General features: G+C 53.7%; 2 protein-coding genes and 2 long non-coding RNA genes across 6 annotated transcripts in view; 2 read left to right on the top strand and 2 right to left on the bottom strand.

The window, feature by feature from the left end:
* The window catches only part of LOC146429525 (uncharacterized), a 57,131-nt gene that overhangs the window by 4,744 nt on the left and 26,924 nt on the right, over window positions 1-25,463 (bottom strand). The gene's annotated exons all lie outside the window — the stretch shown is intronic.
* On the top strand, window positions 155-12,316 carry MYCBPAP (MYCBP associated protein). Of its 2 annotated transcripts, XM_085077675.1 has the most exons (19): window positions 155-443; window positions 1,112-1,257; window positions 2,182-2,329; window positions 2,431-2,534; window positions 3,024-3,198; window positions 3,523-3,638; window positions 4,319-4,469; window positions 4,637-4,752; window positions 5,442-5,545; window positions 6,176-6,287; window positions 6,630-6,819; window positions 7,600-7,787; window positions 8,341-8,487; window positions 8,662-8,943; window positions 9,741-9,862; window positions 10,598-10,713; window positions 11,175-11,293; window positions 11,483-11,698; window positions 12,172-12,316. In XM_085077675.1, exons 1-19 carry the CDS (start codon window positions 242-244, stop codon window positions 12,235-12,237), a joined length of 2,820 nt encoding a protein of 939 aa, XP_084933801.1. In that variant the 5' UTR covers window positions 155-241; the 3' UTR covers window positions 12,238-12,316. The 2 variants fall into 2 exon arrangements, with proteins under 2 accessions (XP_084933801.1, XP_084933802.1); XM_085077676.1 differs by lacking the exons at window positions 11,175-11,293; window positions 12,172-12,316 and having other exon boundaries at window positions 227-443; window positions 11,483-11,611.
* On the bottom strand, window positions 11,043-16,712 carry LOC146429528 (uncharacterized). The gene is made up of 2 exons (XR_014855596.1): window positions 16,583-16,712; window positions 11,043-15,598 (listed from the first exon to the last, which is right to left on the bottom strand). It is a non-coding gene; the product is annotated as an uncharacterized LOC146429528 (long non-coding RNA).
* EPN3 (epsin 3) lies at window positions 15,864-25,216 on the top strand. Of its 2 annotated transcripts, XM_085077678.1 has the most exons (10): window positions 15,864-16,125; window positions 18,653-19,309; window positions 19,669-19,787; window positions 21,372-21,455; window positions 21,743-21,850; window positions 21,941-22,025; window positions 22,267-22,575; window positions 23,459-23,560; window positions 23,945-24,166; window positions 24,301-25,216. In XM_085077678.1, the coding sequence occupies exons 2-10, from the start codon at window positions 18,739-18,741 to the stop codon at window positions 24,618-24,620; spliced, it is 1,920 nt and encodes a 639-aa protein (XP_084933804.1). In that variant the 5' UTR covers window positions 15,864-16,125; window positions 18,653-18,738; the 3' UTR covers window positions 24,621-25,216. The 2 variants fall into 2 exon arrangements, with proteins under 2 accessions (XP_084933804.1, XP_084933803.1); XM_085077677.1 differs by lacking the exons at window positions 15,864-16,125; window positions 21,372-21,455.

Below are 25,463 nucleotides of genomic sequence, written 5' to 3'. Positions count from 1 at the left end.
TCCCGGCGCCCTAGTGTTCCTAGACGCCCAGTGTCCCAGTGCCCGGTGTCCCGAAGCCCCGGTGTCCCAATGTCCCCACTATCCCGGTGTCTCCGGTATCCCAGTGCCACGGAATCCCAGTGTCTCGGCACCCTGGTGTGCCCAGTCGCCCGGTGTCCCTCAGCCCCAGTGTCCCAATGTCCCGCTCTCCCGGGCTGTCCCTCCATCCCGCTGTCCCCACCGTGTCACAGCCTCACGGCGCATGCCTACGGACAGTGGCGCATGCGCGCGGCGCGCCCCGCCCGGCGGCGCAGTACCGCGGAGCTCCAGGAGGAGGCGCTGCTCCGCCGGAGCCGCTCGGTGCCGGGGCGCTCTATCGCGACATATCGCCACCGGCGGCGGGGCTGGCGGCCGGGACATGGCGGCGCTGCGGGGGAGTCGCCCCCGGAACCAGATCTCCGCGGGTACGGCCCGGAGCAGAGCAGAGCAGAGCAGAGCGCGGCTGGGCGGCAGGGCAGGGCCGGGCCTGAGGCCTCGTTGGGGCCGCGGTTGAAGCGGCCGGAGCCAGCCCCTTGCCCAGCCAGTCCCCCCTGGCATTGTTGCATAATTTATTTAAAAGGAGAAGGTCCCAGCGGGAGGGATGCGCATTGAAGGGGGAAACAGCCCCCGGTGGGATGCCCTGAGCTTGGCCCGGCCCGCAGCGCCCGGGGTTTGGCTATTTCAGAGCTTTCTGCCACCGAGCAGCTCAATCCAGTGGTTTGTTGTCCGAGTCGTGCTGGGTGAGCACAGGGAATCTGAGCGATTGCACCTGCAGCTGGAGCAGGAAACTTCCCGGGAATGTGGTGTTCCACCTGCAGGGAGCTGTGTTTATTTGCATTTATCTTACCCATTGTCTCTTATCTAGAATAAAGTGTGAGACAATTCACTCCTGCTTGACCCACTTTGGTCTTTGCAGCCTCTCAGAGGTTGATTTTTTCCAATTATAAGAGATGCTGAATTTATTTGTTCTGTGCAACCTTAAAGAGAAATTATCCCAAAATGTAGTTCAGCTGGAAATCATTAACCAGGCTGAAAGAGGAAGATGGTGTTTCCTTGGGAGACTGAAGAAGAAGTCTCTTCATCTGTTTTTTAGGCAAGAAGGAAAAGACCTTGACCTTTGAACAGCCTCCAACAATTGCAGAAGAGTCCGAGCCCGAGCCTGAGCCCGAGCCTGGTCCATATGTTCTGCAAGGAGAGGACATCCAGGCACTTGCAATTAAGTTGGAGGACCTGGAGAAAGTATGTATGAGTATTTTTACTGGTAGAAACAGCTGCCTTAACTGACACTCTCCTTTTGTGTGTTTAACAGAGGGTGCTACCCATTTGCTTAAGCCAAAACTCACTCTTGCAGCTGAGTTCTGATTCCATTTTGTCTGTCCTGCTTTTTATCGTGATAAAATATCAGCTCATCAGGTTCAGTTGCTAAAAGTAAAGGATTATAAGTCCCTATACAGTCCTTTCAAATTGTAAGATAAATCATCTGCCTCTTCAAAATTACATCTTCAGCTTTCTGGTCTAATAAGACCTGTAAGTTGTTTAGTTCATGGCTTTCCTTCCAAAACTCAGGTCACAGTGTGTGAGTGGAAGCATTTGAGTGACAGAGCAGCAGAAATCTCTTGGGAAAGTGATTTAAAACTCTCCTTTTTGTGCCCCTGTTATAAACCAGGATCCAGAGGACTAAGACACTAACTGAGTTGGTATCTGCCCAGCTGCACAGCTGTGTCATTCCTCTTTTAGGGGAGGAATCATTGAAGATTGGGCTTGGAGAGGACCTTAAAACTCATCTGTTTCCACCCCCTGCCATGGGCAGGGACATCTTCCACTATCCCAGGTTGTTCCAAGCTCCATCCGACCTGGCCTTGGACACTTCCAGGGATGGCACAGCCAGAGCTTCTCTGGGCAACCTGTGCCAACCTGGGCCTCACCACCCTCACAGGGAACAATTCTTTCTTAATATCTAATCTAAACTGACTCTTCTAGTTTGAATCCATTCCTCCCTTGCCCTGTTGTTACATGTCCACGTGAAAAGTCCATCTCCAGGACTCGCGGGACTCTTATAGGAACTGTACTGATATGACCTCTGTGCATATCCTAAGAGGATCAGATGGAATAAAGGTGAGTCAGTATGTACCTAACTGCACTGTGACTGTTTATTTCCTGCAGCTTCATGCTCCACGCCTTCCCCATGATGCTGGGAGAATTCTAGTTACCAAGAGTTACCTTGTCCGAAAATACCAACCCAAGGAGGTGGCACATGTTGTAGCACATCCTGTGCCCCGCAAGGCACCCAGGGGACCACTGACTTTTGCTGGTAGGGCTCAACTTTACATCTTATCTCTGGGTTTTGGTTTTGCTAAGCCAAACTTTAGTGACCTGGCTCTGGGGTTGGGTATTTTTATGTGTGTGTTGTAGGACCAAGACAGTTTGATGATGGCTCTGAAGAGATCCTCCCTCACCACATTTTGGGAAGTGTTGAGGAGTTAAGGGTGGAAGCCTTGGCCAGAGGAAACACTCAGGTTGGTTTGTAGAGTCAGGAAAATGCTGCTGCGTGGCACTTTTCCAGAGGTGGAGTGTGGTGCCTGCAGTACCTTTCGATGCTTTCCAGCACCTATCAGGAGCAGGGCAGGCCTGAGGTGTGGTTTTCCCAGTCTCGTCACACTCTGGGGGAGGGTTTGCCTACAGAGAAACTGCACCAGCAGGTTTTGGAGTCCTGTGTGCAGGACCAGGTCATGGAGGGAACAATTACACAGGCTTCCTCTTCTCTCTGTGCCCTGCTGATGGTGTCAGGGAAGAGCTGGTGTTGCAGCAATGCTGTTGCTGGAGTCTAATTACTCAGATAAATACTTCTGTTGTTTCCGACTGTGTCCCTACCTGCCCTGGTTTCCTTCCTCTCAGAGTGCTAATGTAAAAATCCTGTCAATCTGAAGAATTCTTCTCTCCTCCCCTCTCCCATTGCTGTTTTGGTGTGCATGGAGAGGTTTATTTCACGTTTCCTTTCTCATCAGCTAGCAGAGGCTATTAAAGTTCCTTGTCCAGATGTTACTGTGGCAGCTTTAAAAGAGGAGCATGAAGGAGAGAAGGAAGAAAAGGCACGTCAGGTCCAAATAACAGAGCACAAAGCTTTCCAGAACTGGAACCATCATATGGCAATGAGGAAAAAGCAGGAGAAACACCTAGGAGGTGAGAAAAGCAGAGGAGGACTCATTCTGTGAAATTCTGTGTGCAGGTAGGGGAGTTTGATGTCCCCACACCAAACTGCAGTGGTCACTGCCCACCAGGATTAATTCTATTGCCACTGCAGTTTATTTCCATGTTCTCAGAGCTCCCACACTGCTTGTGCTGGTGGCTCTGGCTGTGGTGGGAAGGTGAACTGGTGGCTCTGGCTGGGGGAAGAACAGTGGATTGGGCAGGAGACAGTGTAAGTGGGTTACAGGTGAACACTAACAGTGGCAAAGGGTGTGCCCAGGAGTGCAACAGCAATGATGTGACGTTTTGTATTTATAGAAATTCTTCACAAGCCAGAGAATGAATTGCTGATGAACAAGTCAGACGATTACAGGCAAATCCAGGAAGAACGTGACCTCATTGACCGGAGTCTCCCTGCCCTGTTTCCTGGAAAGGTGAGAGCCCCACTTCCTGTGTGTCCTGATTGTGCTGCTCTTGCAAAACAGCACAGACACCGCTCTGAGTAACTCTCTGAAGAGCTGTCAGGAGATGTTTATCAAAGCCACTCTGAGTTCCTCAGCTTGGTGTGTGAGCAGAGCTTTCAGGGACATGAAAAATAAAAACCTGAACTGTGCTATCTGTACTAGTCAGGGGAAAGTGGTGATGAGCAAGTGGTGTTTCCTGATTCTCCCCTAAGACTGTTGTGCCCTGGGAAGTGGCATGGGAACGGGTCACAACTGCTGTTCCAGGGACAGAAAGATCTGATAGCTTCAGGCTTGGATTTTAGTGATTGCCATGGAGAAAAAGGCATGGGGAAGGCAGGAGGGTTATGGGAGTATCATGTTAATTTTTTTTTTTTTTTTACATTTATGCACCATCAAAGAATTGGCATTTGTGTGAGGCTTTATTTTAATATCATTCAACCTTCACATGCACTAGATAGAAGAAAGTTCTTTTGCCTTTGACAGCAGCCTGATAGAAATTTTGGCTTGCTCTGCAGGAAAGGATAATTCATAGAGTTTTAAAATCTTCATATTGGCAGTGTTAGACCTCTTCATTTTAGCTTCTCATGCCTGTGAAAACAGCATGTAGCTGCATGACTCTGTATCAGTGGAAGCCTTGTTTCCCACCCTAGGGATACCGAGTGGGAAGTGAATTCTGGAGCCTTCCTGACCAAATTGGGGATGAACTCACCGGGCTGAGAACCACCCTGACCCGGACAGAATGTGGGAACCCAGAGCCACTCATTCATGTGGGGAAACCCCGCACTATCCAGTGGGAAACAGGTAAGGGAGCACTGCAGAGAGGTGATTCCAAAGAAATGGGGCACGAGTGTGGAGGGAGCAGCTCCTTCCCTGTTGAGCCTTCTCTTTAAAACACCACTAAGCCAAAGTTTGGCAGAGAGTGAAATCTGATAGGCCTGTGGTGAGCTCTTGTATGGGTATTTCCACAGGTGTGAAGCCTCCAAAGAGGATTCCTTGCCACCTCTACTGGGATAAGAGTCCTTACCTGAAACATCGACGGCAGGAGCTGAAGCCTGTCCTAGAGGAGATGGAGTTTCATAAGCCAGTAAGACCAGAGGAGCAAGAATGTTTTTTGTATCTCGTCTGGTGCTTTAGAGTAACAAAGTTGCCAAGAGCTGAATCTGAAAAAAACATTAGAAAACTAAAACTTGGTCCCACAACAATTTCCCTGGAAGTTTCCACATTTCCAAAGGGCCACGCCTGTGAATGAGTTGTCTGGCCTCCTGAAGTGTTGCATGGGGTGGTCTAGGGGGCTCAGAAAAGGACCCCAAACCAGCAGCATGCAGCTGCCAGGACCTAGGCAAAGAAAAACCTGCCAAATACTAGTGTAGGACTTTGATTTAGTGTCCTGGAGCAGAGGGAAGAGACCTTTACCCATGTGGAAGACTCACATCTGAAATAATCTCCTGAAGGCAGGTGGCTTCTCCTTCTAAAAACAAAACAAACCTGACTTTTTTCTCTTTGAAACCTGTCTCTGGGGATGAGAAACGTGTGCGAAGAAGACTTTTTCCATGCCTCATTGATAGTGAGGAATGCAGTCATCTAGGATTCTTGGGAATCTCAGAATTGGTTCCTTCCCTTGTTCCTTGAACATTCTTCGGATACCTCTACAAACAATTGTAGGAGCAAGATAACTTCACTTTCCTTGACTGAGTTGATGCATTTATCTGTTATTTTAATGCCCTTTCTATAGTAAAGAGCAACTGTGAGCTGGTTATTGTTGTGTATGTCTAGGAGCTGGAAGAGCTGGAGGTGATTGGGAAAGGGGAGCCTGTCACATCTGCCTCAGCCAAGGCTTTTCGACAGTCCACCATTTTCTCTGAAGATATTGAAACCCTGTAAGTTTTACTTTGTGGCAGAAAGAAAGAATTTTGGGCTTGCACCAGCAGTTTGTGAGGGTATCCTTGGCTGTCCTTATCCAGAATGGAGAGGGGTTTCCACTGGGACACAATAAAAGGCATATTCTTATAGTATAATCACCAGATTTAGGAATCTTTGTTCTCTGGGGCCTTGTGTCTAAGGAGCAAGAATCAGAGAAAAGTTTTGTTGAGGCTCTTCCTCCAGTCTTCTCTCTGTGTGGTTCCAGAGCTTACATCAGGCAGGGTGGGATCCTACTCTCAATTGCCTCCATTTGGTTGTCTTTCTCTAGCCTTCCATCACTAATTTCCTGGTTTTCCCTGTCCTGTCCATCTGAAATGAGCACAACCTGAGGGCCTCTTGTCCTTTTTCAGTCATGTACCTCAGACAGATCTCATTTTTTAATATTCTGGCTATCCTGTCCTCTTTGACAGTGACATATAGCCAGCTGGAGTTCACCACATCTGCAAGGCGCTGTCCCTGAAGAGATGACTGTGTGGAAAAGCATTAATTTGGTTTATTTCTTACAGGGTCTTGTAAATCACTCTTGGCTCTCCCCTCTCGGGAAGTGAATTTCACTCCATGAAAATGCCTTTTTTTGTTTTCATTAGCAGTGACCCCTTAGATGACTCCTTCACTGTGGTTACAGAAACTGAAAGGGTCCCATCTTTAGTTTTCTGTGGCCAGCCTGCTCGTTGGATCAAGGGTGTCACTGCTAGCAAGGTAATTGCTGGATTTTAATTGTTTAGTCAAGCTAAGCCTATTTGAGTTCCCAAGTCACTGCTGTACACTGAGTGTCACTCCCAGGCCACAGAATGGGGGACTTATTCTGAACATAATCAAGTTTCCCTATGTTTGCTCCAGAGAGATCTAGGAACAGAAGGGCTCTGGTTGTGGTGTGAGGTTCAGGTTGCCAGGCTCTCTCTGTATAATAGCCACTTCTCTGGACCTGCCTTACAAGTTCTCCTACCAAGGCTCAACCCCTTATTTGAGCTATGAGTTCATTGCAGGATAAATCCTTCCAGATAGAGTAGAAATTGTTATCTTTTATCCTCTTCCTTGTAGGATGAAATTGGCATTGCTGCCCGGCTCACCTTTCAGGCTCTGGTTAGTCAGAAGGCTGAGAGCTTCCTGACAGTGACCAATGATGGCAGAGCTGCCATCTGGTACAACTGGATGAGGCTTCCCCTGCAGATCCCCTCCAGAGAAGCCAAGGGGGGAAAGATGCCCTGTTTTTACTTTGATACCAGACCAGGTATGAGACCTGCTGGTCTCTAAGACCTTTGTACTGTCGCTGTTGAGCAGCTAGCAGAGTAATGAATGCATCAGTTCTCAGTGGCAAGAAGGAATGACCTTTATTGTTTTGATTTCATCACATATATAGAGTTCTCAAAAGTCACCCAGATTGGTCAGTCAGAAGCCTTCCCCCAGGCCTGATTGGCCAGGCCTGCACTGCCCAAGTTCTGGGACACTGTTCCAACAACATCCAAACTTTATCTTTATTTACAAAACACAAGAAAATTTCTCATGAGAAAAACCTGTGCTAGCCACATTGTACCTTGAGCAGGGAGCAGGAATTTGGGAGTTACCTGGGAGTCTGACTAATGGCAGAGCACTGCTGGGTGATTCTCCTGAGGAAGCCACCTGGGCTGCCAGAGCTGACTCACCCAAAGGAGCTGTGCAAGGCAGATCACTCTCAGGGAGTGTAAAGGAAAGGAGGTTGCTCCTACTCTGAGTGTAAATGTGTGGAATATTGAGAAGTGAATCATTTTCTGATGGCAAATGGGGTGTAATCTACTGGAGAGAGAACTGAGCTTGCTGTAGAAGGAGACTGCAATGAGAATAACACCAGTACAGGAACATAGGGACTGGGAGTGAATCTGGAAGGAGAAAAATAACTGGATGAAGTGTGATAACCAGCTAAACTATGGGGAAAGTCTCTTACAGAGATAAGGACACTCGAGGTGGAGTTGGAAAAGGGTCAGGTTAGCGAGGTGGTTTCTTGCAGACCAATGCATTTTCTCATTTATTTCAGGTGTCATTTTGCCTGGAGAAACTCGGAAGTTTTCCTTTATTTTCAAGTCAGAGAGAGCAGGCGTTTTCAGCGAGCCCTGGGAATTTAGGACACATCCTCTGTTATTAGGAGGAGCTCTGCTTCAGGTGACCCTTTGGGGAGTTGCTGTGTATGAGGATAAATTGGCTGACTTCAGAGAGAAACTGGAGGTAACCAAGCATGTAACTGGGTAACTGAGCTTTGAACTTTATATGCAAATAGAGGATAAGGGTGGGAGTGGACAACATGGTATTTTTATTGCTGTGCAATTACTGCTGAGAGTGAGATTTACAGAACGTCTGCATATATTTGAGCAGGTTTGCTAAATAACGTAAGGAACTCTGCAGTCTATTGTAATGTTGTTACTAAAGACGTAACTGTGTTTCCTAAAGTGTTCACACTGGTCCTTTAAAGAGTGAAATTTCTGTTGGTAATTAATTTCATTAGTTACTTAGTGGGAAGGGGATTGACTGTTGTACACTATGTTAGCAGTTAAGGTATAAATTGAGAATTACCCTGTGATTTGAAAAGTATAGTTTGGGGGAGGATTTGTAGGGTTTATTTGAAAAGCTGTTGGAAGTCTTGCTCTGCTCGGTGGGGTTTGCAGTTGTTCATGTCCTTGTAACTCTGCATAATGAATACTTGGTTACAAGAGGGACTGAATTTGTTTGTTTGTAACTGGAATGGGGACTCACACATGTTGCTCTTGTTGTGGTGCCTCAGAGTGAGCTGGCTATTCGAGAAGGTGCTGCTATAGTGCAGGAGAGCCTGAATGAACTTCTTGACCAAGTTCGGACCCCCGAGCGCAGCCCATCTCCTGTGGATTCCTGTGTCACAGAGGAAGAGCTGTTCTACAGGAAAAATCCTCAGGTGATGCCTGCTATTGGATGGGCTGCACAAATGAAATAAGTGGGGAGGGCAGACCCACAGGGCTGCTGCATCCCTGGGATTCTGGAGCTGGCAGAATCTGCCATGGAGGCTTTAACAGTTGGGTTTGAAGAGGGAAGGTGCAGCTGATGTTTACTTTTCCCCCCGTTATCACAGTTGCATTATCATCATCAAGTGGTAAAGCAGCTGCATAAACTGTGGAGACAGCACATGGCTGTGCCTTCAGTCTTGGAGGAAGAGGTGCCCTTGGACCAGAGGAGCACTGTGGAGGACACAGAGTACCAGGAGAGCACCTTGGAGCCTCTCTCTGCCCGGAGCAGCACCACAGAGCTCCCAGGTGGAAAGTACACATTAGAGGAGGCTCCAGGGGAAAAGAGCATTGAGGAGGAAGAAGCAGGACCTTCAGGATGGAACCTTTCCCTCGAGGACTTGAAACAGGTGGTCACCTCCGTTCCCACTGGTGCTGTGACAAGCTGATGGTGTGTGAATTCCCCTAGAAACAGCCCAGTCTGCCCCAGTGTGAGCCCACCCAAAGAACAGCTGCCAATGTGCTGGGAGTTAGAGAGATTTATGATGTGTGTTGCCTCTGCTGACCACACCCTCAGTGCTCTTGTAAAGAGATTCCCAAGAGAGACTTTGTGGGCTGTTGTGTGAAGAAGAAAAGAGAACCACACAATATAATAGATATTTTAAGCTCTTACCCCGTTAGCTTTCTGTCATCCCAGGACTGAATGCGGGGGGCAGGCTGGGCTTACAGCCTCCTGTGGCTCCCCCAAGGGCTCCTCTCCTTGGAGAGTCCTTCCTATTCATCAGAGAGCTAAGGGGGCACTCATGACAGGCTGTGGATAAAGTACAGACCTCCCTAGATTAAAGCAAGAGTGGTTTGGACTCTGTCAGCGGTTTTTCTGTTGTGCTCTCTTGGAAATCTCTCTGCTGCTTTTGTAATTAAGCTTTACTAGGGAGCCTTCTAGCTCAATAGAATCCCTGTTCCCCAGCACACCTCAGGTTGCAAAGGGACTTAATGTCAGTCTGATGGGGGAATTTGGGATTGTTCCCCAGGTTTTGGGTACCTTGGCCAAATCCCAGCTGTGTAGGAAGCCATATGTGGGTGTGTAAGTGCCCAGTGCAGCCTGGCTTCAGACTGGTGTCTGGGAAGAGAGCTGCTCCACTGAGCTCAGGAACTGGGAATGAAGACTGAGAAGTGCTCCACAGCCCCTGTGTGTTCTCTCTCACAGGCTATAATGTCAATCCCCAGGGAGGAGCAGCAGGAAGAAGCACTGACCCAGCTCAATAAGGCAGCTCTGGAGCTGTGTGTTGAACAGAGGCCAATTCAGTCAGACCTTCTGTATCCACTCTGGTGGGTTACCTTAGCATGGAAAACCTTGTGAAAACATTGTGTGATCAACTGCCTCAGCGAGCTCTGTTGCAAGTGTTGTGATTCAGAGTGCACATAATTGTATGAGGTCTAGAAGTCATCTTTACACTCCGGTTTTTTATAGCTTAATTGTAGCAGCTGTCTAGGACCCAAATGCCTTTTTTTTTTTCTGGAGATAAGTTTAGAATATTAAATGCATGTAATTTTGGAGAGTGTACAAGATTATTTCTGGCAAGATAATTCCAGTCTGTATTTATGAAACCTTTGGGTATTTTCTGTACCCTTTTACTCAGATAACTGTCTCCTCCCTCATACAGTCTCTCTGTTCTTTGCTCAGGCTTTCAGACTGTAAACATATCAACAGCTTCGAGTTGCTTCTAAATTAGAAGGATGCAGGTTCCTCTTGGTAAACACAGAGCAGGTTGATGCTGATTTACCAACGTGTGTCATGTTGAAGAGCAGACCTAGTTTCACAGTAATATTTATGGGTCCCTGGGAGCCTGTTGATTTGCAAACCACTGAGACCTCCGAGGGATCTAACACGAGGAAAGCAATTTAGCATCCCCCTGCACAGATATTTAGACAGTGGGTGCTGTTTTGTTGGTTTAATGGCACAGGGCAGCTCTCAGCTATGAGTGGCCTTCATTTCTGGGCACAGGGTAAAACAAGGTGGCAGCTGCTGCACTGTCTCCCTTCTGATCCTGTTCCTTTTCTCAGCCTCCAGCTGTGGCGTGGAGCAATTAATGACCTGGTGAGTCACTCTGTGAGGCTGAAATCCCTGCTTGGTTTGATTGAGGAAGACACTGATGTAGAAGCTGTTCCAGAGGAAACAGGTAAATGGTGGTTTTAGCACAGCAACTGCTTTCTGTGGGCTGTTTGAAATACAGAAAACATGATGAATTTGAGCTGAAATGTCAATTTCAGCATGTCCCCCTGAGGAAAATGCATTTCGAAAAAACTGGCAGATTGTGTGACAGTCACAATACTAATTGGGATCTGTGGTTTGGCATCAGTAAAAAAACCACCCCCACAAAAAAAGCCTTTTAATTCAGCTAGGTGTAGCCATGGTTTTCACATAGATTGACCTAGCAAACACTGCCTCAGTGAGAGTTCCTAATTCCTTATTTAAACAAAGAACTCTTCAAGGTATTGTTTTTCAGTGCAGTGCAGTGCAGCTCAGATGAATAAAAAGAGGAAAACACATTGCAAAAACATTCCCACTGTGTTAGTGCAGTGGGCTGGTCTTTCTGGATGTGTGGATGCTTTTGAGTAATTGAAATCCTTTCTTTTGTAGAGGAAATAAAGCAAGGAGAAGCAAAAAAAGGAGGAAAGGAAGACAAAACAGCCAGTAAGAAAGAAGAGAAAAAAGATAAAGAAGGCAAAAGAAGTGGAGTGTCAGGGAAAGAGAAAGTGGTAGGTGTTGGGATGCCTGGTGAGCCCTGAGTGCTGGGGATAGTGTGATCCATCCTGAGGTTTTGTATCCTGAGTTTGAGCTCATTTCCAACCCAGTGAAAGAGGTGCTGCTGCTGGGAGGTGCACCTTACAGCGGTCTGAGCAGTGTCCTGACCTGTGTCCCTTTTTTCTTGGTCTGTCCCTGATTAGGATCATTCAAGCAGCAGACACCTGAAAGGAAAAGATGAGAAGCGACTACTTTCCGTTTCAGGGCAGGACGTGAGAGGAAGAGCAGAGTCCAGCAAAGGAAGAGATGAGAAGCAGCAGGTGAAGGGGGAAGCTGCAACTCCAGATGGGGCAGAAGCTGCTCAGGAGCAAGTGGACCGTATTTTACTTGATACATACCGGGAAAAGCTCTGCCTTGAAGTGAGTCTGACCAAAGCTTGTATTCTTGGTTTTGTGCTTTGCTTGTAAGGCACACTGAGGCTCAGGGGGAGAGGTAAGCATTTTGTTCAGCTCAGAAAACTGGCAGACATATGTCCCTCGTGCTGCAGCAAGGTAAGTGTGAAATCCAAATTAATTTATTTCAGCTTGGAATCTCTTAGCAGAAATCCAGCCATCACATAGCCACATGCGGCACTTCTATCTGGGATGTCTTTAGCATTGCTTGCAGACTCTGGAGGGATCACCTGAATTAATTGTACCTCGGATAATGTTAAACACACTTCATAGCCAGGGAAGTTATTACTAGAGCTGTGTTAGCAGCAGGCTGCCACTTCTGTGTGGTTGTGTGTGTGCCCATATGATAATGTACCTCAGAAACCATCTCTGTCAGTCTCAGCCTCAGGATTTCTTCATGTGTTCTCACTGCAACTGTCTTCTCTGAATTTCTGCTGCAGGTTTACAGACTGCTGGGTTCAATGGTGAGTGAAATGGTGTCTTTATTTGAGGATCTAAAGCAGTAACGTGCTCTGAAGTGGGAGAGTGGAGGCCTTTGTGTGTAGAAATAGACTTGCTTTTAAAAAATAAATAACTGTATTTACACAGATGAAGTGGAGATTCTTCTTTCTGAAGTGATTCAGTGATTACAAATACTGGGCTGCCTCTTTTCTGACACACTGTGATGTGAGACTATTGCTAGATCATCTGTTACTGCTACAGATGATGCTTGCCAAGAAGAGACAAGGCAAGAAATATCACCACCTCAGAAAACGTTAAGACTGGAAAATACTGGCATTTCTGCTAAAGGAGAATTCAAAAGTGTCAGTCAACATGAGGTGTGTTTTTTGTGTCTCGATCATGCTTGGCTAGCAGGTGAGTGAGCAGGGTGTTCCTTGTACTCAGGAACACTGGTACCAAGACAGTAGACAAATCCATCCTGGTTTTGATTATATTTTTGGCTGCTTGTCCAGTCTCCCCTCGGGACTTGCTGACAGGAGGTTTCTCTGAGGCATTCTGGATCCCAGTAAAAGCACCATCCCAAGGGGTGTGCCACCCTGTCTGGTTTTGCACTCACGAATTTCCTTCTTGTGCTGATCTTGCCATCTCTTTCTATTCAGCTCCAGGTACCCATGCCCCATTCTCAGACAAGTCTTACGTTGTTTTCTGCCAAGACTAATCACTCTTGAATTACATGAGTGAAATTTGTGGAATAAATATTGTGAGCATGGTAAGGCCTTGAATTGGAGCCACCCCTCCTGCCTGTCCATCTGCCTTTGTGCCTGGGCTCATCACCATCTTCCATCTGTGTGCATCACAGCTGGAATGGGGCTTTTTGTGGGGACATCCCAGCCCTCCACGTGGCACACTGGGCTTCCCTTGGAGCAGGTTCCCAAGGCAGAGGGAGCTGGGCACAGGGTCTGTCTTGGCCTGCTGTCAGTGAAGTGCCACCTTCCTGCTAAAGCAGCTGGACAGCATTCCCCAGAAAGGCTTTGGCCCTGCAGAGCAGTGACATCAGTGTAGATCACTAATTGGGGATGGTGATCCCAATGGAGCTCTTAGGCAGCAGATGTCTATCCGTGCTGAGCGTCGCTGTCACGAGTTCAGTGGCTCCAGGTGTGTCCCTCAGGCACATGCTGCTGTCCCTGGGCTGGCACACGGCTTGGAGCTGCACACGTAGCATGAAATGACTGCTCCTTCTGCTGAATTGGTGTCTTCTGCTTTCTCATTTTAACTCCTGTGCTGTCCCTGGGGAGAGGATCTGTTCCTCCCCTTGGTTCCCAGCAGCACCATAGCAAAGCACAGCTTGTTTTTTTCACTGGCCAGGTGAGACCCCTCATGTTTTGAGATGTTTTCTCTTAGTGGGGTGTGGGGAAGCATTTTGGCTTCTGTGGCAGCAGGAGTCTCCTCTGGCTTAGTGGGCACAGACCCACAAAGGGAATGTCTCTGCTCAGCATTCCTGGAGTGAGAATTTCAGCAAGATTTTGAGAATTAGGAGGAAAAAGGCCTGAAGTTGGGGTGTGTCTCACAGGCTCTGACAATAGCTCCTGCCTCCCTGGAGATGATTATCAGCTTGTGAATCTGCCCAACTCAAACTGCTCAAGCCATCTGTTTCTAGGAGAGAGGGAGTCTGCACGTTCTGGAGGCAACGTGATTGTCTCGAAGGCAAGAATCCTTTCATTTGGTGGCTTTACCTTAAAGGATGGCAAAGCCCATCCATGTCTCCATGGATCCATGCCTCCAATCCAGCCTATGGAAACCAGGCTCCATTGTTCATCTACCCACAGGAAAATCTGTTAATGCAACACCAGGTAGATGAAGGTTTTACATCAGTCATATAAAAGGGAAGAATGTCCTGTGCTGGCATTTTCCTTTCCAAAGGAGGAGGCTGGTGGCACAGGGCAGGTGGGTGGCATAAGAGTTGTGCAAAGGAGAACAAACCTGGGAATAGTCTAATTTCGTGGCATAATTTTTTGTCATCAGTATTGCCAGTGCCTCTTCCAGCCTTGGACAAGAGTGTCCTCAGGGACAAGGTACAAGCAGCATGCAGGAAGGGATGTGCTGGGCCAACAACTGTGATACTCTGCTGTCTGGCTGCTGCAGCTTTTTCTGAGCCAGCTGCTTTTTTTTTTTTTTTTTCCCTTTTGCATTGATTTGTGGAAGTTACACGACGGGAACTGCAGTGGAATTAGAGCCAGCTTCCACAGAGCAGCTTTAGAAACATGTACCTCTCATTTACAGGCCCAGTGTGAGATGTGGGCTCTGTCCTCAGCACAGAGACCCTCAGGGCTGTCAGCCCTGCACTCTGCAGGACCCTGAAAGGCCCAGTCCTTGCAGCCAGGCAAGGAAATTATTCCTTCTCCTCTCCCATTATTTGTATTAGTGTTAATAATTTGTGTTGTGTTTGCTAAATAACCAAGGTGAGCGACCTTCCTGGCCTTGGGAGTTGCATTCCAAATCCATCACGTGAGTGAGGCCTGAAGACACCATCATCACCAGAGAGGATGGGAAGAGGGGGAATTGCAGGAAAATGCTGCAAGCAGAAGGTGACAGTGCATTTCCAGAGGTTTCTCAATGGTACAGGGGGTCTGGGTGAGCAGCCAGGCTCTGCTGAGGGCAAGCAAAAGGGTCCCATTTCCACAGTGGGGTTGTGGGCCACACAGCAAAGAAAACCCACATTTGTACAGCTCCAAAAATACCTTGTGGGGTGAGAGGTTCACTTTGCTTATAAAAAAACTCACTGCCTGAAGAAAGGCAAGCTGTCTGCCTCACCATCTGACACAGTGAAGCAGCAGCATTGGGAATGGAGGACGAGGAAAGCCTGAATCCTGGGCAGCCATGGAGAATGCCTGCCACTTGCCGAGCTGGGATGTTCTCCGGGCTGACCTGCGGAGGGTTGGGATGCTGGAAATGCTCTTTTCCCACACTGCAGCTGGGAGTGGGACTAGATGCTTATTCAGCTTGCATGGCTAGAGCTGGTTGGGAATGCCAGGCTGCTGAGATCTGCAAAGCCCCTGGAGGCACATGGCTTCCCCTGAGACCCAAGGTAGGACCCTCGGGTGAGATGGATCTCAGCTGTGTGCTTTGTGTGGCGGGAGCAGTGGCAGGAAGGCACGACCTCCCCCCTCCCAGAATGTCTCAGCACCCCCGAGATGCTTTCCATCGTGGAAAATGTCAGCGATATTAAATAGATTATATATATCCATAATACTTGAAGGGCTGTCAGTGATTAAAATGGAAGGCAGAGGCCGGGAGAGAGGGGGAGGCATTGAAATGATCGAGAGACATGACTTATTTTGTCATGTCATCTGATGCCTCCCTCTCTCCCCCCAGCCAGGCTCCGGGAGCTGTTCAGAGCAGGGGAAGAATCCGCTCCAAATTTAGATCCTAGCAAAAAAAAAAAAAAAAGAATAATAATTTAAAGAATCCAAATTGCGAGCACGGCCATGGGTAGCAGAGAGGGAGCTGCGTGGTGGGGAGGGTCGACATCCCTCAGAGCTTCTTCCGCGCCCGGGGACGTGGATTTCTGTCTAAAAATAATGGGGGGGAGGAGGGAAAAAAAAAAAAAAGAAATACAGGCGCGCAGGCAGCAGCGAGCGCCTGGCTGGCTGCCAGAGAAGGGGCAGTGACTGAGCATTTATACAGCATCCCCGCCTCCCGCATGCGGCGGGGCAGGGGCTCGGCGCCGCATCCCCCGCGGCCGGTACCGCACCGCGCTGCGCCGCACCGCACCGGGGGGGGCTGAGCGCCTCTGCCGGTGCCCGGGCGGCCCCGAAGGGGTTAATCCGAGCTCTGCCGCCGGGACCTGCCCAGCCAGCCCGGCAACTCGGCGGCGCGCAGCAGGAGCGGGCGGCTGCGGCCGCCTCCAGCCCGCGCTCACCGGCGGCGGCGGCACCGGCGGCGGCACCGCGCAGGTAAGCGGGGCTGCGCGCCCCCGGCACCGGGCTGCGGGGGGAGGCTGGGGAGGAGGAGGAAGGTTCTGGACGGCGGAGCATCGCGGGCTGCGGGGGATGCCGGGTCCCGGCGGGCAGCTCGGTGCCGTGACGCCTCCCGTGCCGGGCTCGGGGCCCCGCGGCGGCTGCGGGAGCGGCATTGCGGCCGAGAGCGCTGCGGGGGCTGTTCCCCGCTGCTCCCCCCATGGCGGGGCTGCTCCTCCCAGCCCTGCACCTGATTAGGGATGGAGCTGTAATCTCCCCCCGGGCCCCCCCTCGCTGGACCCTTCTGCCCCCCCGCAGCCCCCCCATTCCTCCCGCTCCCCCTCCAGGCCGTTCCTCCTCGCCCCACCGCCGCCCCCGCGTCGCTCCCGCAGTTCCCCGCACCGGGCCGCGGGCGATGGGGACCTGGCCCCGCAGCCGTGTGTCCTTCTCCCACCTGGCCACCTCTTGGTCAAGGTCACTGCAGTAATTCCATATGAGCTGCTGGGTGCTGCCGCCTTATCTCCCACACGGCTTCTGTTTCACTGCCTTTATATTCCAGAGGAGGGGGGGATGATACTGTGTTTGATAAACCCGCAGCTCTTAACCCCGCTGGCAGCTCCAGCCCTGATTACGTTCCTCTCATCCCTGCCCCAGCCCATGCGTCCCATCTCTTCCCATTCAGACTTCCCAAGCCACCTCATGGCAGGCAAAGCCCAGCTGGGGTCAGGTTTCTGGCCGGGATGAGCAATGCTGGGAGCCCGTCACCGGACCTGGGGTTTGTCCAGCTAGGAAACCTGTTGGAGGCAGAAGGAACCATCCTGCCTCCTCCTCGGACTGCCAGCGTGTTTGCCGGTGCTTTCCAGGCTGGTGGCACCTTTGGAAAACGCGACTTTATCTCCACCTGGGTGTTGGTGGAAAGCAGAGCGTGGAGCCGAGTCCTGGAGGACTTTGCTGCGTTGCTGCCCTTGTCCCGGAGGCATTTCCGTGCCAGGCGGGCAGCGGCGTGGCCGGCTGCACCATGGGCTCTCCCGGCGGGATCCAAAGGCCGCGCCGGCAGGCTGCATTGCGAAAGGGAATCGGTGCAGGGAAGCGTCTCGAGAGAAACTTCGTCCGCCCGCGAGCGTGGCGGTGCCAGGCTCCTCTCTGACTCACGGGAGATGTTGCCGGCGGAGCCGTGGGGCGCCTGGCCGCTGGCCCACGGGAGCAGGAGGTGCTGGACTGGTCGCACGGGTTGTGTGGGAGCATGGTGGGCGCTGTGTATGGCTTGTGGGGACATCAGCACGGCCCTGGCCCAGCTCCGGTGGGATGGAGTGCTGTCCCGAGCTGGGAGAGGGCTGGAAATGGCATGGCAGCTGCGGTCCAGGGAGGTACTGACACTCGAGGTGGGTGGTGGGATGGACGCTGCTAACCGCTGTCTGCAGACACTGCTACGTGGGAGAGATGTTCCTCTGCTCACACGTGTTATCTTAGATGGGGGAAAAATTGCCACCAAGTTTTGTCACAGCTGCAGTGGGGCTCTGGGAGCTCCCCAGCCCCATGGTGCAGCCCTGCAGCAAGGCAGCTCCAGGCAGCCTCTGCCTTGGCTTGGCCCTCTGACAAAATGAGGGTGAACAGTGTCTTCTCACTGTGCAGGGAGAAGGTGAGGGTTTAGGACAGCATGCAGCAGGGCACAGGGGTTGTGATGGGGTCATGTGAAGACAGGTCCAGACTGCCCCATGTCACTGCATCCGTGTCAGTGTCGTGCATCCCAAGGACAGGCATTGCCCATGGGGAGGTACCAGGGCAGCTCCCAGCCATGCCAGCCCTGTGTCTGGGCACAGAGGAGGCTCAGATAACTTGGGGTTTTGGAGAGAGGAGCATTGCATTATCCATCCTGCTGGCTGACCTGGTGCTGGTTGTTAGCACCCTGTATTTGCCAGCCTCTCGCAGGAGCAAAATTGTTGAATTTGCTGGGAAAACCCACCTGACGAGCTGCCAGCACTAGTGAGTCGCGACAGGCTCTGACTCATGGCAGGGTTTTGGGTTTGCACGACGCAGCCTTGGCAGCACTGAGAGCCTTGGGCTGACAACTGGGACAAGCAGGGCTGTGTGCAGCTGCAGGTAGTGCATCTGGGGGTACAGGGGAGCTGCTGGCTGCACAAGGGCTGGGAGGGTCTGAAATCAGCTTTGCCAGGACAGTGGAGCTGAGGCAGACGGGATCTGGAGGAGGGAGCTGCCATTTTCAGATGGTTACTTTTAGAAGCAGAAATGCAGGGTAAAATCTCCAAATGTTGCTGAATCCAGAGTCAAACCTCGTGGTGGCTCTGCAGTGCTGGTTATCACTTGCCATGAGAGGATTTTTCCCCTTGAGCATCCTTTGTATCCAAGTTACTGAGCGGTGGCATCCCGGCAGGGTGTACCTGATGCTCTGATGATGGGCACGTCCACCTTGAGAAGTGTCCCTGGTGCCAGCTGAGGGCTCTGGGGATGGCTCTCCATGGTTGGGGTGATGCTGAGGTCTCTGTGTCACTGTTCCCTGCTGCAGGCGCCGGTGAGGCTCGTGGCCGTGCTCACTCAGCCCTTCTCCACTGTTCCCGCCTGCCACTGGCAGGTCTCCGGCACCACACAGCCATGACGACCTCGGCGCTGCGCCGGCAGGTGAAGAACATCGTGCACAACTACTCAGAGGCAGAGATCAAGGTGCGAGAGGCCACCTCCAATGATCCCTGGGGACCTCCCAGCTCCCTGATGTCGGAGATCGCCGACCTCACCTTCAACACGGTGGCCTTCGCCGAGGTCATGGGCATGATCTGGCGGCGGCTGAATGACAGCGGCAAGAACTGGCGACACGTCTACAAAGCCCTCACCCTCCTGGACTACCTCATCAAAACTGGATCCGAGAAGGTCACCCACCAGTGCCGGGAGAACCTCTACACCATCCAGACGCTGAAGGACTTCCAGTATGTGGACCGTGATGGCAAGGACCAGGGCATCAACATCCGGGAGAAGGTGAAGCAGGTGATGGCGCTGCTGAAGGACGAGGAGCGGCTGAAGCAGGAGCGAGCGCACGCGCTGCAGACCAAGGAGCGCATGGCCCTGGAGGGCATGGGCAGTGGCAGCCACCAGGTCAACTACGGCCGCCGGGCATCGCCCTACGGGGAAGATTATGGCCGGGCACGGGGATCACCCTCTTCATTCAACTGTGAGTGTTGGTGGTGGCTCACTCGGGCTCACTCGGGGGAGGCAGATGTCGCATTTGGTTTGCATCTGCTGGCATCTGCCATTCTTCAGCATCTTTTGGGATGGTGGTGGTGGTTAAGCCCATCCTGCACCACTGGGCAGAGATTTGGCTGGGCCAGTGGTGAACCCCAGCAGCAATGGCAGCTGGTGGTGCCTCCAGCCTTAAACTCATGGCTTGTTTGAGGTGGGGAGCTCTAATGTGGGGCTACATTCCCTGGGGAGGCTGGGCATTGGGACAGAGGCCTGGAAACTGCTGATGTTCTCCCCAGAATACCTCAGTCCTGATGCCACTCCTTACTCTTTTCCTCTTTTATCTCCCAGCATCATCCTCATCCCCACGGTTCGCCTCTGACCTGGAGCAAGCGCGGCCCCAGACAACAGGCGAGGAGGAGCTGCAGCTGCAGCTGGCGCTGGCCATGAGTCGGGAGGAGGCAGAGAAGGTAGAGTGGCCCTGCCTGTTCTGGGGCGTGAGGCATCTCCCTGCGCCTTGCCTTGTCTGTGGATACAGTGGGTCAGTTCCCTGGGAGTAGGCAGGATTTTGGGGGCTGCCTGAGGCTGGTGCATGCACCTGCAACCCCAGCAGGCTGTTTGCGTTGTGCCTGGCATCCAAAATTGCCAGGGGCCAGATTGAGGCATGGGCTACCCCTGCTCCCTGTCCTCATAGCAGAGAGGACAGCACCAGGCTGGGATCTGTCCAGCCTCCCAGACCCCAGGGTGAACATGGGGGGTCTTCTGGATTTACCCCAATGCCCAACCCCCAACCTGGCTGCCCTCTTCTGCTGAGGAATTCTGATCTAAGCTCCCCCATTTTTCCTTCCCACAGAGGTTTTAGGAGGCAAAGTCTTGCCCAGCGCTTTGTGTGGATGTGGGGTGAGCAGCTTTCCCAGAGCTGAGGGCTCACTGCAGGCAGGTGCTCCTTCCCACTGTCTGGTCCTTTCAAACTGGGCTAGAAGGAGCACTGGGAAACAGCCCCAGGAGGAGCCAAGCAGGGATGCAGGCAGCAAGACTGTCCCCTCTCCTATCTGCTGGCCCCTTTTCCACCCGGGATGGATTATTTGCTCACCGGCCAGGATTGCCACCAGCTGGGATGGCCTGCATGAGCCTGTGGGTACAGCCAGTACACAAAGTCAGAGGGATGTGGGGACCAAGGGGCTGTGTGCCTGGGCTGGTGGGCATCCCCTGGAGCTGGCTCCAGCACCATGAGCCCAGTCCTGCCAGGGCAGGGTATGCGCTCCAGAGATGGTGCTTGCTGCTGCCAGTCTTCCCTGCCTGATGGAGGCTCTTTTGGAGGCAGAGCAGGGTGTATATCCCTATTTTTGTCCTGGAATTGGAGTATTTTTAGCTTCCTCATGCTGCTCTGATGAGCACTGTAGAAACATGCTCTGGAAAGTGTTGCCTGTTTGTTGGAGTCTGTCTGGGCTGCACATGTGTGTGCACACGTGTACAGGCATGAACACATGCACACCCCCACCGGGGTTACCATTCCCAGCCCCACTGAGTTCCCCACACTGCTGGAAAAGTGTCACAATGGAGTGATCAGGGCCACCATGGTGGCACAGGGACAGCCTCTCCCCAAAATCTGCTCAGGTCTAGGTGTGGGGCTGGCAGGAATCCTAAACTGTGACCAGTCGATGTCACAAACCCTCCTCCCCAGCAGGCTGCCAGGGCAAGGAGATGCCTAATTCATCTCCTCTCCTCCACTGACTGCATCAGGGTCTGCAAAAAATCTCCCAGGGGAGATGCTGGCTGCCTAATTTAGGGTCATCCCAGTCTTAATCCAGCAGCAGTGATGGGATAAGGAAAGGAACTGGGCAGGGGCTGCAGGGAACCTGAGCAGGAGCTGGTTAGAGAGCACAGGGACATTGGGCTGGGGGTCTGCAGGCAAGGCCAGCTGGATGGGCACACATGCTGTGCAGGCAGGCAAGGGGCCGCAGGAATGGCGGTGGCAAGGAGAGGGACGACCTCCAAGCAGTCCTGCAAGCTGAGGACAAGCTGAAATATCACCCAATTTCCTCTGTTGCCAGAAGCCACTTCCTCCACTTTCCAGTACAGACGAAGAAAGGCAATTGCAGCTCGCGCTCGCGCTGAGCAAAGAGGAGCACGAGAAGGTACCTGTGTCCTGCAGCCTTGGCGCTCCGCTCTCCTTGCACTTGGCCTTCTCTCTGTGGCACTGGAGCCCAAAACATCATCTTGCTCCGGTGCCCGCTTTGCTTTCGCTGCTCCGGGCTGTCTGCTGAGTGCTCTTCTGGGGAACCTGGCCCTGGAGGAGCCATCTGCTCGGATGCTGGGACTTTTCGGGGATGCGGTGGCAGCTCCTGTGCTGGGTGTGTTTCCTGGAGAAGGTGCTGGCTGAAGGGTTGCTGAGCTCACAGGCCCTGTCCCTTGTCCCCCACAGGAGGTGAGAACTTGGCAAGGGGAGAACTCCCTGCAGCAGAGACCTGTGGAGGAGACTGCCCCAGGCAGGGAGGAAGAGCAAGAAGAAGATAAGATGAAGAAAAGCCAGGTACAGCACTGGAGGCTGTGTGGCCACACGGGTGATCCCGCAGGTCTGCCCCAGGCTTCTCTCACTTCTTTATTCCCTTTTTGTTTGCAGTCATCTATTCTGGAGCTGGCAGATATATTCGGGCCGGCACCAGCCCCCTCCAGCCACACGTCTGCTGACCCGTGGGATATGCCAGGTGAGGACAACTTGCAGGCTGCCAAAACTGGGGACAGTGGGAGGAAGCTGTCTCTTGCCTCTGTTCCTCCCCAGTCCCTAGATCAACAGTGAGGACCTCTGGTTTCTCCCTCTTCTGCCCACTCTGTTGCACTCCAGGTGGTACTGCTGGAAGCCATGATCTCCTGGGCACATTCCCTCCACTCAGCATCCCTCTGTGCCCTGCATCGTTCCTCTCTCCCACAGCTTCCCTTCTCTTCCAGATATGAAACCCAAAGTGGAGCCAGCCTCCGCCTGGACCGGTGCAGCAGATCCCTGGGTGCCAGTCCCGGACCCTGGTGGCGAGCCCCTCTCCCAGGCGAGCGCCTCAGCCCAGCAAACCTCTGCTGGGCCCTGGGATTTTGCCCCCAGCACCACTGCAGCCTCAGACCCCTGGGGGAAGGCGCCCGTGTCTTCTGGCTTCCCTCCTGCAGACCCCTGGGGTACAGCATCCCCCCCAGCCCCCCAGGGCTCCGGTTCTACACCAGCTCCCGACCCTTGGGCTGCTGTGCCTGAGCAGCCTCCGACCCCTGGTAAGAGGCTCGATGGACCTTTTGGCTTTGCTGAGGATTGAGGACAGCCTTGACCATCACTACCCTCCTGCAAGTGGGCATCTCCGGGTTCTCCCCCACTTCCTCCTTCAACCAGCTCCCCAAACAACCCCTCCCCACTCTCCTGCCCCACACCAGAACCTCTCCTCACCCCTCGGCATCCCATAGATTTTCAAGGAACTTTTAGGCTTTTATCTCTGTACAGAATAGGCTGCTTTAATTAACATGGCAGTTAACGGAGCCCTCCTGTGGGAGCAGATGGCAGCCCCACAGCCCTCCAGCAGCACGGTGACGCTGTGTCCCTTTAGTGATACCTGTTTGCTCACCCCAAGTGACCCCTGTACACCCTGCCAGGACCAGACGGGACCGTTGCTGGTCACAGGTGCCACGTTGCAGATGGGGAAGCAGTTGTAGGAGCAGCCTGTGTTTCAAAGCTCAGTGCCACTCTCAGTTCCTCCTTGGTGTTTCCTCCAGCCCCGTGCAGGTCCCGTGTGTGCTGCTCCCAGTTTTGGTCCCCTGGTGAAGGGCGCAGAACCTGGTCTGGGGGCCAGTGCTGGTTGCTAAAGCATTCCTGCAGACCTGTCCCCTCCACCTGTCCCTGCTGGGGATGGGAAAGTGACCTGCTTGGTGTGGGGGAATGGCTTGGCGAGCAGTGGGGGTGTCTTGGTCTGCAATGATCCCATGACCTGGCTCATCTAAGCCTTCCCCAGTGCACATTCCTGACCCCCAACCCCACACCCCACACTGCACCCGCTTTTCTCTGTCTCCTTGCAGGCAGCCACCCCTCCCTCTCTCCTGCCTTTCCATCTCCTGCCTCCCACCTCCCCGCTTGCTCCCCTCCTTGAGTGTCCCCTCTTCCCCCCAGCTCCAGGGGGGAACGCTTTCGACCCGTTTGCAAAGCCGCCTGAGCCGCCGGAGCAGGAGCCCTCGCAGCCACCCTCCTCGGCCAAGTCCAGCAGCCCCGTGGGTAAGAGCTGGGAGTGGGCAGGTGGGGACGGTGCCCTGTCCCTGCCTGTGGCAGGGAGGCATTTCCAGGGCTGGCTGGGCTGTGTGTAGCTGCTTGCTGGCGTGGCCAAAGCTTGTTTCCACATGCACGTGCTGTGGCCTCAGTCTGCCCCACAGCTGAGGGAGCAGCACCAGTCTGTGTGTGTGTACCTGTGTCCCCAACTCTGCTGTCCCCCGCGGTGGCTTGGGGGATACTTGGGCAGGCCATGCCACAGGCTCTGCCCCACTGCATCACGCTGTGACCTGGGTGAGATGTGCCACCCCATGTGGTGACAAGGGAGGGTGCTGTGACTCTCAGTGTCTCCCACCTCGCTCATGTGTCTCATCTCCCTTCCCTCCATCCCAGAGCCCGACCCCTTTGGCGACCTGTTCCCCAGCACCAGGCAGGACGGGGCAAAGAGCTTTGACCTCGCCAACCTGGCTGACTCCCTGCCTGAATCCGGCAAGGAGCGGAAGGACTGTAAAACCCCCGAGGCCTTTCTTGGCCCTGCCGCCTCCTCCCTGGTCAACCTGGACTCCCTGGTCGCACCTACTCCAGCCTCCAAGACCCGCAACCCCTTTCTCTCGGGTAGGTGCCGCAGGGCTGCTAGCCAGGGGCTTCCTTGGGCTGGGCAGGTAGTGGGCAGGGGAGGAGGAGGGGGAGGAGGAGAAGGGCTGAGGATGGTCTGTCTGCCCTGACGTGTCCCATCCTCTCCTTGCTAGGTCTGAGCACGCCGTCCCCCACCAACCCCTTCAGCCTCTCTGAGCAGCCCAAGCCGACGCTGAACCAGATGCGGACCAGCTCGCCGGTGCCCGGCCTGCCCGCCGGCCACCCCGCCAACTCCATGACCTACAGCGCGTCCCTGCCGCTGCCCCTCAGCAGCGTCCCCGCTGCCACCGCTGCCCTCCCCGTCTCCGCCAGTGCCTTCCCGCAGGCTGGCACCTTCCCCGAACTCCCCAGCACCTTGCCGCAGCCTTTACTGCCGCTGAGCGGCCCCCCGGCCCCGCCGTCCGCGCCCGGGGGGCTCAACCCCTTCCTCTGAACCCTCTGGACATGTGGACTCTCGCCCCTTCCCCGGCTGTTACAATCCCCCCCGATCTTTCCTCCCACCGAGACTTGGGGGTTTGCTAAGCTGCACGGGAGGGTGCCCCCCACCCAGCCCCCTCTCCGTGCCCACTGCGGGGGGCAGCCAGCATGAGCCCCCGTGCTTGACGGGCAACAGGGGACCCCTTCCCCTGCGAGGGACAGCGTGGGGGGCCGCGGTGGGGCTGGCCGGGGGGCAGCCAGCATGAGCCCCGGTGCTTGACGGGCAGGAGGGGAGCCCTTCCCCTGTGAGGGGCCACGGCGGAGCCCTCGCGAAGGGCTGTGGTGTGGGGCTCCGCTCAGCGGGCCAGCGGGCTGCGCGGGGTCGGGCTGCTGGGTGGGCCCCGGCGTGGAGCTGGGGCAGCGCGGGGCCGGGGTGGGAGCTGGGGGTCCTCCCACCCCGCGTGGTTCGCGCTCCTCTGGCTGCTCCCCCTCGCCCCCGACCCGCCGCCCGCTGCTGGGCGCCGCTCCGGGTGCGGGGGGCGGCGGTGCTTGGGCGCTGCGACGGCGGCGGCGGCTGCGGGTGCCCGTGCGACAATAAACTGCGCTGAGCGACCCCGGTGTGCGGCTGTGGGTGCCCCGTGCGGCAATGAACTGCGCTGCGCCATCCAGTGTGCGGTGCGGGGAGGGACCGGGGCTGGGCCGGGACCGGGCTGTGAGGGGAGGGGCGGGGCTCAAGGGCAGGGGCGGGGCTGGAGGTAGGAGGCGTGGCCAGGGGAGCGGCGGGGTCGGTGATTGGAGCGGCGGCTGGTTGGGGGCGGGGCCAGGCTGTGACAAATGACGGCGGTGGCCCCGAGGGCGG

Source organism: Lichenostomus cassidix, chromosome 18 (genome assembly GCF_008360975.1).
Source record: "Lichenostomus cassidix isolate B80296 chromosome 18, HeHo_3.0, whole genome shotgun sequence".
Taxonomy (NCBI): domain Eukaryota; kingdom Metazoa; phylum Chordata; class Aves; order Passeriformes; family Meliphagidae; genus Lichenostomus; species Lichenostomus cassidix.
Note: the sequence above shows the minus strand (reverse complement) of the source record. Positions and strands in the feature narration are given on the sequence as shown.